The 13,045-nt window shown below is 63.6% G+C and overlaps 1 protein-coding gene across 3 annotated transcripts; it reads left to right on the top strand.

Moving 5' to 3' along the window:
• The first annotated feature begins 363 nt into the window (after positions 1 to 363).
• On the top strand, positions 364 to 12,041 carry SIPA1 (signal-induced proliferation-associated 1). Of its 3 annotated transcripts, XM_070457648.1 has the most exons (16): positions 364 to 447; positions 2,803 to 3,574; positions 4,144 to 4,271; positions 4,359 to 4,535; positions 6,647 to 6,821; positions 7,540 to 7,643; positions 7,873 to 8,030; positions 8,117 to 8,726; positions 9,013 to 9,287; positions 10,280 to 10,498; positions 10,600 to 10,711; positions 10,812 to 10,920; positions 11,017 to 11,118; positions 11,227 to 11,281; positions 11,469 to 11,547; positions 11,652 to 12,041. In XM_070457648.1, exons 2-16 carry the CDS (start codon positions 2,899 to 2,901, stop codon positions 11,796 to 11,798), a joined length of 3,126 nt encoding a protein of 1,041 aa, XP_070313749.1. In that variant the 5' UTR covers positions 364 to 447; positions 2,803 to 2,898; the 3' UTR covers positions 11,799 to 12,041. The 3 variants fall into 3 exon arrangements, with proteins under 3 accessions (XP_070313749.1, XP_070313750.1, XP_020762117.2); XM_020906458.2 differs by lacking the exon at positions 364 to 447 and having other exon boundaries at positions 498 to 3,574; XM_070457649.1 differs by lacking the exons at positions 364 to 447; positions 10,280 to 10,498; positions 10,600 to 10,711; ... (3 more) ...; positions 11,469 to 11,547; positions 11,652 to 12,041 and adding an exon at positions 9,375 to 10,270 and having other exon boundaries at positions 493 to 3,574.
• Positions 12,042 to 13,045: the final 1,004 nt, after the last annotated feature.

Below are 13,045 nucleotides of genomic sequence, written 5' to 3' on the forward strand. Positions count from 1 at the left end.
TTTAAGAGTACATGAGACTGTGTGTAGAGCCGCGCTTACAAATACTCATGAATAGTGGCCCTTCCTGAGTACTTGGGTCTGTGTGCAGGCCTGCAGCCCAACACTAGGCGTCCCGGTCTAGCCCCAAAATTGGTTTGGAAGGCCGGTACACTTGTTCCGGTTTCTCGGCCAAGGGCTAGAGGCCCGACAGTTTCACAGCTTGCCGGGCCGGGCCTGGCTCAGGGCAAGCGGTTCGCCTGCGCTCCGCGCTGACCGCGGCCAGGCCTCGAGTCCCCGCCCGATGCGCTTCCCGCCGCGGAGGACTCCCGGGCCGGCCCCGCCCCTCCTCCCCGGCCCCGCCCCCGGCGTGGCCCCGCCCCCAGGCGGAGCCGGCGCCCGGAGCCGCCGCCGGAGAGCAGGCAGCGGGACCCCAGCGCAGGAGGAGACGGCCGGGCGGGAGCCCCAGAGGTACCGGCGGGAGCGGGGGAGCGGCGGCACCGTGTCGGGCTGGACAGGGGGGGAGGTGGCCTGCCGGTCAGCCAGGGTGGTGTGTGGGTGGTAGGGGATCCTCGCCGAGTTTGCCGCCTGCACCCTCCCAACCTCCCACTGGGCTCCAGTCCCAAGTCAGCACGTCCAGTCCCCTGCCTCTAACTGGTGCCGCCCCCACCTCCTTTGCGTGGACAGCCCGGCCCGGTCTGTGGCGGATGAGTGAGTGGATGCGGCGATTCCCGGCTCCTCTCAGAGGAGCTGGCGACTGTCTGGCTGCCTGCTGGCTGTGTGCCGGGCACCCCCTGTTCTGGGGCTCCCCTTCTCCCCTGGCGGCCTCCGACCCAGCTTTTGCACACCGCCCCCCAGTCCCGAGCCTGGCCTGGGAGGAAACATCTGTCGCGCCCCCTGGCAGCAGAAGTGGGGTCATGACCTCCAGATGTGCTGGGAAGCGTCCAGCGCCTCCTCCTGGGGCAGCCAGGCCTTCCGGATCTGTGGGAGCGGGCCGGCCCCCTCCTCGCCAGTGACACAGGCCGCAAGGAATGTCCTGGCCTCAATGGACCCTGTGTGAAGCTGCCGGGTGGGGGGCAGAGCCCAAGAACACCCCTCAAGGCAGGGCCAGAGCCCAGCCGGCAGTGGGCCAGAGCAAGAAGCAGCCCCCAGCTGTGCACACACAGATACACAGAGCTCGACCTGCACGGAGGGGGAGCCTGCACAGACCCCTGCCTCGTGTCCCCTCCCACCCCATCACACACACACTTCACACACACACACCACAGCCCAGGCCCCGGAGCTTGGCCCATGGAGTCAGGGCCTGCATCTGCCACCATACGCTTAACACATGGCCAGCTTTGCTCGCTTCCCCTTGCTTGCAGTCTCCCGGCAGGGTTGGGAAGGGACAGGTAGGGTTAATTAACCCCATTTTGGAGATGAGAGTACAGAGGCTCAGGGTCAGCATCAAGAACTTTGTTCTAGGAGAAGCTAAGGGAGGAGGCACCCTGAGCTCTTGAAGGCCTGCCCTCGCTTGGTTCTGGAGCTCTAGCTGAGGGGTGCAGAGCGTCTGCCCCCACCCCCTCCCAGCCCAGCCCCACGTAGCCCTAGCTGACGCATGAAAACCCGCCAGCAGGTGCCTGCACCTCGAGTGGGTCACCCACAGCCCTGCCCCAGCCGCCCACTCCATCCTGGGTTCGTCTGAGGGTGGCCGCCTCACGTTCTCACACCACCCCTTCTTTACACCTGCCCCTGGTCTCCACACGTTTCCGCACTTAGCAGGTCCCTGGGGCCTTCGGCGTCTCGTACATCCTGTGAGACCTCAAGCCTTAGCCCAGCCCCCCACCTGCCCACACCTACTCACACAGAGCTCAGCGTGGTGAGGACTGACAGGCCCAGGTTCAAATCCTAGCTGACCCAGAGTTGCTTCAGGCAAGAGCAGTCCCTTATGGGCACTTCGGTTTGATTGTCATGTGGGGTTCAGAATGCCCTGTCAAGCCTCTATGTGGCCAGGTAGGCCGAAGTGCCCAAGGGTCCCCGTTCCAGCAGAGGGGCCTGGTCACCAGGACTCCCTCCCCTCCCCCCAGGCATGGCCACAGAAGGCTGCAGGAGGGTGAGCCTAGACCTGTCCATCAGGTTGGGGTGACCGAGGTCCCATGACTGAGCTGGTGTGACCCCAGCACCTTCCTCAGGATGTGGGGCTGGGCAGGGGGCTGGGCCCAGAGCTGGGGCCACTTCCTGCATTGAAGGAAGTCCTCTTGCCGTCCGTGCTGACTGGCCACTGCCCCCTGGGAACCCCTGAGTCCTTGAGGTATTGAGGCGGTGAGGGCCAGGGCATTGAGGCCCAGCCGCTGGGTGCTGAGTTCCTCTGGGATCCTGGAGGAAGTGGGAGGAGCAGGGAGGAAGGTCTCTGGGGACAGGACGTCCTCCCTTTGTCAAGTGGGCAGGACCCAGACACCAGTTGGCCCCATGGGTTTCCCGTCCCAGTGGAGACAAATCATCTGTCTGGTTGGGCCAGGTCTTGGTGGGGACCCTCACCCTGGGCCCAGACCACAGCCAAGGTGTGAGTGGGAGCTGGGGAACCCTGGCGGCCCCAGGGCGGCCCAGGGCTCCCAGGCCCTCAGGGCCAAGGTCGCCACAGCCCAGCCCCTGGCCCTGCCCGGTGCTGAGCTGGAGGAGGGGGCTGAAACCTCAGCCCCAGGCAGACGAGGAAGTGGCCAGGAAAGCGGAAGCGGCTTTGATGGTCGCGGAGGGGGCCGGAAGCCAACCCGCGTGGGGAGGACCAGGCTGGGGGCTGGGTTCCTGTTTTCTCCCCAGGCCCCTCTCAGCAGCCCACTCCTCCCTCAGGGCAGGAACCGGCCTGCTGGCTGGGCACCAACCACCCGCGCCCGCCAATGCGGCCCGGCACCCGGAGAGCCAGGTCCCCAGGTCCGAGGCACGCCCATGTGGGCCGGCGGTGGCGTGGGGAGCCCTCGGCGGGGCCCGGCCCCTGCGCCCACCGATGACCTCTTTGCCCGCAAGCTGCGACAGCCGGCCCGGCCCCCGCTGACGCCGCACACCTTTGAGCCCAGGCCGACCCGGGGCCCACTCGTGCGCAGTGGCAGCGATGCAGGCGAGGCCCGGCCCCCGACGCCGGCCAGCCCTCGCGCCCGCGCCCACAGCCACGAGGAGGCCAGCCGCCCCGCCGCGCCCCCGGCCCGGTTCTTCTCCGACCCGCTGGCACTGCTGGGGCTGCCGGCGGAGGAGCCAGAGCCTGAGTTCCCACCAGTGCCTGAGCCCCGCTGCTTCGCCCACTACGACGTGCAGAGCCTGCTCTTTGACTGGTCTCCGAGGCCCCGGGGACATGGGGCGCAGGCGGAGGCCGGCTCTGGGACCCCAGCCGCAGCTCAGGACCAGACTGCCAGCTCAGATCTGCTGCTCGAGGCGCCTGGCTTTGTGAGCGAGCTCGGGGGTGAAGGCGAGCTGGGCCTGGGAGGACCGGTGTCTCCACCTGTGCCCCCGTCACTGCCCAACGCCGCTGTGTCCGTCCTGGAGGAGCCGCAGAACCGAACCTCCGCCTACAGCCTGGAGCACGCAGACCTGGGCGCCGGCTACTACCGCAAGTACTTCTATGGCAAAGGTGGGGGTCACCTGCAGCGTGCTGTCCTTTCTCTGTCGAGTCCCTGGCTATGTAAAGGGTCAGGCTGTGTCTCTCAGTCAAGGCTGCCCAGGTCTAACCACCTCCCTGCAGCCAAGCCAGGCCTCCCCTCACACCTAGACATGTTCCTCTGCCTCCATCGGGTCATCGTACTCCTCTGGGCTGGGGAGAGATTTCCTCAGGCCATTGCTGGGAGCTAAAATCTGAACCCCTGCACCCGGGCACCTTGTCATCATCAGTGTTCACGAGGGATATTCTGGGGAAGAATATGGACATGCTGGGCAAGGCCATGCAGGATCTAGGCTTTGGAGCAGGGAGGCATAGCCCACTGGATCTGGGGCCAGATATATGGATGAGGCTTAGGGCCCAAGTGTATAATAGATGTGGACAGGAGTCAGGATTTGGCTTGGTAGAATGTGGGCAGGGCTGAGGAGGGGACGGTCTGAGCTAGTGTGATGGGACCTGGAAGGGGCACTTGGTGATGGGTGTGGTCAAGCGAGGGTGGGACTACTGAGGGGCGAGGCCAGTCATCTGCCTCCTGCTCCCGGCAGAACACCAGAACTTCTTCGGACTGGACGAGGCGCTGGGCCCGGTGGCAGTGAGCCTGCGGCGGGAGGAGAAGGAGAGCAGCGGAGGGGGCACTCTGCACAGCTACCGCATCATCGTGCGGACCACGCAGGTGGGGCGGGGTCATGGGAGCCAGGCCGTAGATTGCCTTCGGAGCCGCCTGCGTGTATCCTGAACACCCCTACAACCCCGTCCTTAGCTCCGGACCCTCCGAGGCACCATCTCAGAGGACGCGCTGCCACCAGGGCCCCCCCGAGGCCTGTCCCCGAGGAAGCTTCTAGAGCATGTGGCACCACGGCTGAGCCCCACCTGCCTGCGCCTGGGCTCAGCTTCACCCAAGGTGCCTCGCACGCTGCTCACACTGGACGAGCAAGTGGTGAGTGGGCAGGGCACCCCTGTCCTAGAGCTAGACCTGGTCTGAACCCAGTCTGCCCAGCTCCCAGCCACCCAGCCTTGACCTCACTCTGGATAAGCAAGTGGTGAGTGGGCAGGGCACACCCTCGTCCTAGAGCTCGACCTGGTCTGAACCGAGTCTGTCCAGCTCCCAGCCACCCAGCCTTGACCCTGATCCTGAGCTGGATAGGGACCCCAAGAGAGCTAGCTTTTCAAAAGAAGGGCATGAGAGGTCATCTGTAACTTTGCCTCTCAAGATCTGCAGCATCCACATCACCTGGGGGCTTGTTAGAAAGGCAGGTTCGGGGGCCTACCCCAATCTACTGACTCCGGCCCTGCACGTGAAAAGATCCCTAGATAATTCCCATGTGCCTGTCCGCTGAGGAGCGCTCTCTGATTGCCACCCCCTCTTCTTGCAAGTCCCTCTCATTCTCTGTCAGTTTGCCCTGCAAGGCTGTGCTGGGTCTCCTGCTAGTTTGGGGCGCTCACTCCTTCCACTGAGGGCCCACTCAAGCCAGCTGGAAGTCCTTCCCTTCCCTGTGCCGAAAGCTACTACCCACTGGCCCTGACTTTCCTCCTTGGTCATTCAATCTGTCAGTCACTCAACAAACATTTCCTCACCCCTTGGTACCAGGCTCCAGACTGGATGCTGGAGACCTGTCTAGACCAGGTTCTGTCTTCAAGTAGCTCACAGCCAGGTGGGGAGAGACCCACAGAAAACCATGGATAATGATGAGCAGGATAATAGTGAAAGGGGAATGCTGAGGGCTCCGTGGGGCACCAGGGTAGGGCTGACTGCCTTCCTTGGCCAGGATGTTAGCATCATAGAGGAAATGCAAGAGTTCAAACCAGGAAGGGCAGGCATGTTCTGGGCAGAAGGAACAACCTGGGTGAAGCTTAGAGACTAAGAACTCTTAGGGCCCTGTGGGCAGTTCTGTGTGGCTGGCGTGGGGCTAGGGGTACAGGGTGGCAAAGGCTGGCCTTTGGTCCTGAGGGCGCTGTGGAGCCATGGAAGATCTGAGAGCTCAAGCAGCCCTCTGGCTGCAGTGTGGGGGCTGCACTGGAGGCCAGGCTGAAGGCTGTTGGCAGTCATCCAAGCCAGGCCTGGTGGTGACAATACCAGAGGTGACAGAGTGGCTGGTGGGGGTGTTGTGAGATTCCCCTCCTCCTTGGCCCCTGGGAATGGCATTTTTGTGGAGCCAGGGACCCTGGAGGATGGGCGGGAGGGAAGAGTCACAGGGAGGAGGTGAGGTGGCAGGTGCTAGAAGGACATCCATGCAGCTGCAGCCAGGAAAGGGGCTGCACTGGAGGCTGAGATGGGGGTGTCGTCCATGGAGACGGCTGCTTTGGCCACTGAGGGCAAAGACCAGGTGTGGAGAAGAGGCCCGGACACAAAGGGGGCAGTCCCTGGGGTCACGGGCCAAGTGAAGTTCCAGTTATCCCAAGTGCCAACTATGGTGAGAGTATGTCAGGGTGAAGCCATGCCCATGGTCATTAAGAGGGGCTCGGGGTTTAAAAGTTGGGGTGGAAGTGTGGGGCTCTAGGGGTTAGGAGTGATGAAAGTGGGAACTGTGGGTGTAAACAGGCTTACTGTGAAGAAGGGAGGCGGGAGCTGGAGGGCCCTGGGCTCATTGGCACGGTGGCAGGGCACCCTGAGCTGTGCACAGTTAAGCGCAGGTGCAAAGGAGCCAGAGGAGCTGGGAGCAGAGGGCAAGAGGTGGTGTGGGGCTCCAGAGACTGGGGTTGAGGTGCCTGGGACTCCAGGGGGGAAGACAGGCTGGCTTTGGGCTAAGGAGGATGACTGTGCGGACGCTGATTGGGATCGAGCACCCTCTGTGCAGGGTCCTTTCCGTGAATCACGTCTTCTGTGGTCCCATGAGAACCAGCCGCCTCCTGGTTCCTTCCCACCTTGTCCTCCTCTGCCCTCCTGAGCTCTCAGAGCAGGAGAGACCGAACCCACTTGATAGGGTCATGGCTTAGAGAGGGCAGAGGCAGTCCCACCCCCAGGCCAGTGTCCCGTCTGTGCCCCAAGGCCCCCGGGGTGTTGCTGGGAGACTGAGGCCTGAGCCTTCCGCCTGTGCCCTCCCCCCGCAGCTGAGCTTCCAGCGCAAGGTGGGCATCCTGTACTGCCGGGCGGGCCAGGGCTCGGAGGAGGAGATGTACAACAACCAGGAGGCAGGACCTGCCTTCATGCAGTTCCTCACCCTGCTGGGCGACGTGGTGCGGCTCAAAGGCTTTGAGAGCTACCGGGCCCAGCTGGACACCAAAAGTGAGGCCCAGGGGGTCGGGGTCGGGTGGGGTGGGCAGAGACCTGTGCTGAAGGGCAGGCTGCCTTGGCAAGAACTAGCTGCCAGTTCAGATTTCTGTCTCATCTTGTCCTCGGGCCGGGGCCGGGGGTGGAGAGTTCTCTGGGTAGGCCGAGGACGTGCAGCGGGGGTTGCGAAGGCTGGGAGGGGCTGGGAATGTCCCCCAAAGCTCTGGTGCCCTACTGCCGGAGCTGGGCCATGGGGGTTTCTGGGCACCACCTCCCCCTACCCCCCAAACACAGCCCCAGTCCAGCCTCAGCCTGTTGTGTTGGAAAGGTCCCAGGGCTCCTGGGAGGTGACCTCCTGCCTGCCTTCCCCTCTCAGCTGCTCCACACATGCTGGTGCCTAGGCCAACATCTGTCCTCTCCTGGGACATCCGCCCCCGCCTCTCTTAGCAGACCGTTTCTCATTTCTGTCGTCATTCTATCTCAGCATCCCAACTCCAGGCTGGATCCTGTGGCGGGAGGGGGTGGGGGTTCGGGGCGGGGGTTGGGGAAGGGGAGCAGACAAGGCTGAGACCCTTGGAGCTCATGGCCTGGGGCTTGGCTGGTGGTGGGAAAGAGTTTTCTACCTGCTGGGCGGGAGGCGGGGGGACAGAGGCTGCAGCCTGTGGGCAGGGACGACAGGTCCAAGCCACCCAGATTCCCCTTGCTTTCCGTGTCCCCAACTCCCCGGCCACAGCGGATTCCACGGGCACGCATTCCCTCTACACGACATACCAGGACCATGAGATCATGTTCCACGTATCCACGATGCTGCCGTACACCCCCAATAATCAGCAGCAGGTGTGACGAGGGCTCTGGGGAACCAGGGAGGGGTGCTGCGTGGGCGGGACCTTGGCCTGAGCTCTGCCTACCCCCAGCTTCTCTCCCAGCCAGTGTGACTCCCCAAAGCCAGACACCCCAGCCCTGCACCGGGGGGCCAGTGGGGGACACGGATGCCCAGATTCTGCCTCGCTTGAAAGAGCAGGCACTGGGGAAGCCCCGCTCACATGCCACTCCTCCTAACCTCCAGCTCCTGCGGAAGCGCCACATCGGCAACGACATTGTGACCATCGTGTTCCAGGAACCGGGCAGCAAGCCCTTCTGCCCCACCACCATCCGCTCGCACTTCCAGCACATATTCCTAGTGGTGCGGGCCGAGGCGCCCTGCACTCCACACACCTCCTACAGGTGGGCGCCCTGGGGTTCCAGTTCTGCCAAGGGTGCCTCTTCTTGGACCCTGCCTTTGTCCCTGACTACGGCCTCCCTCCCCATAGGGTGGCCGTGAGCCGCACCCAGGACACGCCGGCCTTCGGGCCAGCTCTGCCGCCTGGCGGAGGTCCCTTCGCGGCCAACGCCGACTTTCGGGCCCTCCTGCTGGCCAAAGCCCTCAATGGCGAGCAGGCGGCGGGCCACGCACGCCAGTTCCACGCCATGGCCACGCGCACGCGCCAGCAGTACCTGCAGGACCTGGCCACCAACGAGGTGACCACCACGTCGCTGGATTCGGCGTCGCGCTTCGGCCTGCCTTCCCTGGGCGGGAGACGGCGGGCAGCCCCACGGGGCCCAGGCGCTGAGCTGCAGGCGGCGGGCGCGCTGGTGTGGGGCGTGCGCGCGGCACCTGGGGCGCGAGGTGCGGCCGGAGCCGAGGCGGGCTGCCCCGACGGCGCCGAGGTGCCCTGCCTGCTGGGCATCTCGGCCGAGGCGCTGGTGCTGGTGGCGCCGCGCGACGGCCGGGTAGTCTTCAACTGCGCCTGTCGCGACGTGCTGGCTTGGACCTTCTCTGAGCAGCGGCTCGACCTGTACTACGGCCGCGGGGAGGCGATCACGCTGCGGTTCGACGGGTCCCCTGGCCAAGCCGTTGGCGAGGTCGTGGCGCGCCTGCAGGTGAGGCGCGGGATTAAGTTCGGGGCGCGGCAGGAAGGAACCTGCTTTGGGACCCCTCGTTTCCGCCGCCTCTCCTACGAAAGGGAGACTCGGAGTACCGGGGGCACACCCAGTCCGGGAGCCTGGCAGAGCTGGAACTAGGGGTCCCCAGGCCGTCTTCCGCGGCTTGGTTGTTAATGCCCTCCCCGGGGGGTGGGAAAGGGTTCGTGTGACCTGGGACGTCCCGGGGCTGGCGCTGGGGCTGCGCGTCCTCTAGCAGCGCCGCTCACGCTCCGCCCCGCCCCAGCTGGTGAGCCGCGGCTGCGAGACCCGCGAGTTGGCGCTGCCCCGCGACGGCCAAGGCCGCCTGGGCTTTGAGGTGGATGCCGCCGGCTTCATCACGCACGTGGAGCGCTTCACGTTCGCGGAGACGACAGGGCTGCGGCCTGGGGCGCGCCTGCTGCGCGTATGCGGCCAGACGCTGCCCAGACTCGGCCCCGAGGCCGCTGCTCAGCTGCTGCGCTCGGCGCCCAAGGTCTGCGTCACCGTCCTGCCCCCCGACGACAGCGGCCGGCCCCGCAGGTCAGGGCGCTTGGATGCAGGGCGGTGGGAGGACCGGGCAGCTTGGCCACCGCGTTGCTTATGCCTACTGTGTCCCACTGGCCACAGGAACCTTGCGTGGAGGCCTTCCTCTGAGAGAACCCCACGTCTCTTATTTAATCACTCCGAACGACTCGTTTCTTATGCGTCGAAGGAAGCCAATTAAGCACTGTCTTCACTGCGGAAAGATCGAAGTGCAGCTCCCACTAGCTTTCTCACAGACACCCTCACACACGCTATTGACTATCTGCTACTTTAAAGCAGGGACATGCAAGCTTCTCCTGTAAAGAGAGAGATGGAAAGTATTTCAGGTTTTCTGGGCTATCTGGTCCCTGCTGCAGGTGCTCAACTCTCTCACAGGTGCTCAAAAGCATCCACAGATGTCACATAATTGATGAGTGTGGACCCCGACGTTTGCATTTCATACGACTTTCACATGCCATTGATACATTCTTTGTGTGTGTGTTTTTCCAACCATTTAAGATCGTAAAAACCAATCCTTAGTGTTTAGTACTCTAGAAACAGGCACATCTGCTAAAAAAGAAAAAAAGCCAAGCGGCTGGATTTGTGCCCAGGCAGTACTTTCTGGATCTCTACACGGAGTGGTTTTCCCACGTTATTTAAACTCTCACAGCAAGCCAGGAGATCAGTAGTATCATCTCCATTTCACGGATGGAGATATTTGATTTGCTCAGGATACGCGCAGGCAGCCCTGTGATTTGAACTGAGGTCTCATGGACAGAGGAGCCCGGTGGGCTACAGCCCACGGGGTCGCAAAGAGGCGGACATTGACTGAAGTGACTGAGCACACACACACACATGCCTGTGGGAACAATGGCCAGCAGCCAGGCAAACCTCTTTCACTGTTGTTAGGCAGCTGGGAGTGCTCTCCTCCTGGAAGCGAGCCTCCGGCACAGCTGGGAGTGGGACTGGTGGTGCTGGACACCCCTCCTGACCCCCTCTTCCCCCCGCAGGAGCTTCTCGGAGCTGTACACGCTGTCTCTGCAGGAGCCCAGCCGGCGGGGGGCTGCGGAGCCGGTGCAGGATGAGGCCCCCGCCGAGGCCCTACTGCCCGACACGAAGCAGCTGCTGCAAGTGTGCCTGAATGACAGCGGTGGTCCTCAGGGGCCTGGGGAGCTGGCGGAGGAGAGGACCGAGTTCCTGCACAGCCAGAACCCGCCGTCACCCTGCAGGTACCCCCTCGGCCTCCCCTCTCCTGCAGCCCGGGAGGCCTCTGCAAGCAGGGGCCGCGGGCAGGCGCAGCCCCAGTGCTGAGCCGTCCCCCTCCTCGCAGCTCCCTGTCCGACGAGGCCCCAGTCCTGCCCAACACCACCCCGGACCTCCTCCTCGCCACCACGGCCAAGCCGGCAGCACCCAGTGCGGGCAGGGAGGCACCGTCCGCTCAGGTGAGCAGAAGCAAGGTTCTGGAGCCCCACAAGCCGGGGTGGGCACAGTGGTCATGGTGGCCATCCCCCATCTATACCCACTTCCGCCCCCCCACCCCAGGACGGGCCAGGCAGCCCCAGTGGCTTTGAGGACAAGGACGAACCGGCCCCGGAGCTGAGGGCCTCCTTTTTGCCACGAACCTTGTCTCTGAGGAACTCTATCAGCAAAAGTGAGTCTGGAGCTAGGGTGGGGTGGGCTCTAGGAGCGGAGTGGGAGGGGGTCTGGCCTGCGCTTCCCTGGCTGAACCCACCCCCGCTGCCCACAGTCATGTCCGAGGCGGGCAGCGAGACCCTGGAAGACGAGTGGCAGTCCATCTCGGAGATTGCCTCCACTTGCAACACCATCCTGGAGTCGCTCTCCCGGGAGGGTGAGGCCACCACAGTGCTCCGGGGGTAGGGGGTGGTTATCAGGGGTGCGGGAGCCAGAGTGGGGCTCTCTCGCTTTACCTGCCCGGACGGTCCCTCTGTCCCCACAGGACAGCCCATCCCCGAGAGTGGAGACGCCAAGGGAACTCCGAAGTCTGATGCTGAGTAAGCCTCCCACCGACCTACCCCTCACCCCATGCCCAGTGTTCACGCCCATGCATGAGAGGGAAGCTCTGGACACCTGAGTCAGAAGATGGGGGTTGGGCCCCTCTCACACGGGTGGGTCTGGGTACCAGCCCGTGGTGCTGCCCCCAGCCCTGGTCCCCCTGAGTCCCGACTTCCTTGTCCTCAGGCCAGAACCCGGGAGCCTGTCCGAGAAGGTCTCTCACCTGGAGTCCATGCTCAGGAAGCTGCAGGATGACCTGCAGAAGGTGATACGGTGGCCGCGGGTCGCGGGGAGTCAGGGATGCCCCGGGAGCAGGGCTGGGGCCCAGCCACCCTGACTCCTGCCTCCCCTCACCCCCTACCCCCTCAGGAGAAGGCAGACAGGGCGGCCCTGGAGGAGGAGGTGCGGAGCCTGCGGCACAACAACCGGCGGCTGCAGGCCGAGTCGGAGAGCGCAGCCACCCGCCTGCTCTTGGCCTCCAAGCAGCTGGGCTCCCCCGCCACCGACCGGGCCTGAGCCGCAGGCAGGCCTAAGCCTGGCTGCAGATTTGCTGGAAGCTCCCGGCCGCTCAGGGCCTCTGGGCCGCACAAACTGGGCCCTCCTCAGGAACTCTCCCTGCGCGAGGCGCATCTTAGCACTGCCCCACTCCCCAGCCCACCATTCGGTGGCACAGTTGCCCTCACCCCACCCTTCTTTGTAAATATTCTGTGGAGAAAAGGGGACTTCAGGGAATAAAGAAGCCACTGCTCTTTGTGTCTACACAGGTGTTCATGACCTGATGGGGGAAGGGGTTTTGCTCCCATAGGCTCCAACCAAGCTCCCGGGACTGGTGAGGGAAGCCCTGGGGACGCTGTTCAGAGCTGGGCTGCCACAAACCGGGGCTTCTCTGAGGCTAGGCCATTCCTTGTCTTCTGTCCCACAAACATTTATTTGGTCTGTGGGGAAGCAAGTCGCCACACTCTGTACTGATTCTGCTTAACTGTAGGAGCCAGGCCCTTGCCCTGGAACCAAACCGGAGAGGCTGAGATCAGAGGCAGAGAGCGGACCTGCTGGGCACAGGAGGGAAGGTGCTGACCATGCCCCCCTTTAAAGGCCCTGCCCCAGTACAGGAGGTCCTCTCCTCTCTGCAGACACTGAGCCCCCAAGCCTGGCACTCCTCAGTCACCTGGCCAGATCTTGCAGGGCCCAGTTCCAGAGGTAGGAGCTTCTCTGCCTTAGCTGCCGGGGAGATGTTTCCATGTCTCCGACTCACTTTCCTCCTCACCAGCCTCTGACCCCTTGTTCCTCACCAGGCTGGGCTCTTTCCCATGAATGGCATCAGCAGGTCCGAACTTAGATTGTGTCTAAACTCTTTGTTTTCGGGATCTGAGGCTCAGACAGGGCACTGACTTGCCCAGCATCCCATGCCTTGTCCAACCCTGCTGAGACCCAGGCCACTGACTTAGGCTTTGGCAGGATGAGCCAGGCTCTGAAAAACAGGGTCAGGGGATGAGGAGGAGGTAATGTGAATTTCAGAGGTTCACTGTCCTGTTCATGAGATAGAGAAGTCAAGGGTATCCTGGGTAGGACCAGTTGGGAGCCTACTGGACTGGATTGGCTTTTGCAGGGACCCAGGGTCAAGGAGGCTGGAGCTGAATCAGAAAGGACTGTGAATGGGAGCACTGGGTTTCCCAGCCCTGGGTCCCAGCTCTCACTGGTGGACTGTAGTGAGGAGCCCTCACAGGCAGGGTGGACGGCTCTGGTTACTCTCTGACTGTGAGTCT

Source organism: Odocoileus virginianus, chromosome 28 (assembly GCF_023699985.2).
Source record: "Odocoileus virginianus isolate 20LAN1187 ecotype Illinois chromosome 28, Ovbor_1.2, whole genome shotgun sequence".
Lineage (NCBI taxonomy): Eukaryota > Metazoa > Chordata > Mammalia > Artiodactyla > Cervidae > Odocoileus > Odocoileus virginianus.

Coding starts and splice junctions, on each gene's coding strand:
- SIPA1 (XM_020906458.2), top strand. CDS start 2,425: ATGGGTTTCCCGTCCCAGTGGAGACAAATCATCTGTCTGGTTGGGCCA. Junction 8,727..9,012: donor AGGTCGTGGCGCGCCTGCAG/GTGAGGCGCGGG, acceptor GCCCCGCCCCAG/CTGGTGAGCCGCGGCTGCGA. Junction 11,282..11,468: donor ACTCCGAAGTCTGATGCTGA/GTAAGCCTCCCA, acceptor CCTTGTCCTCAG/GCCAGAACCCGGGAGCCTGT.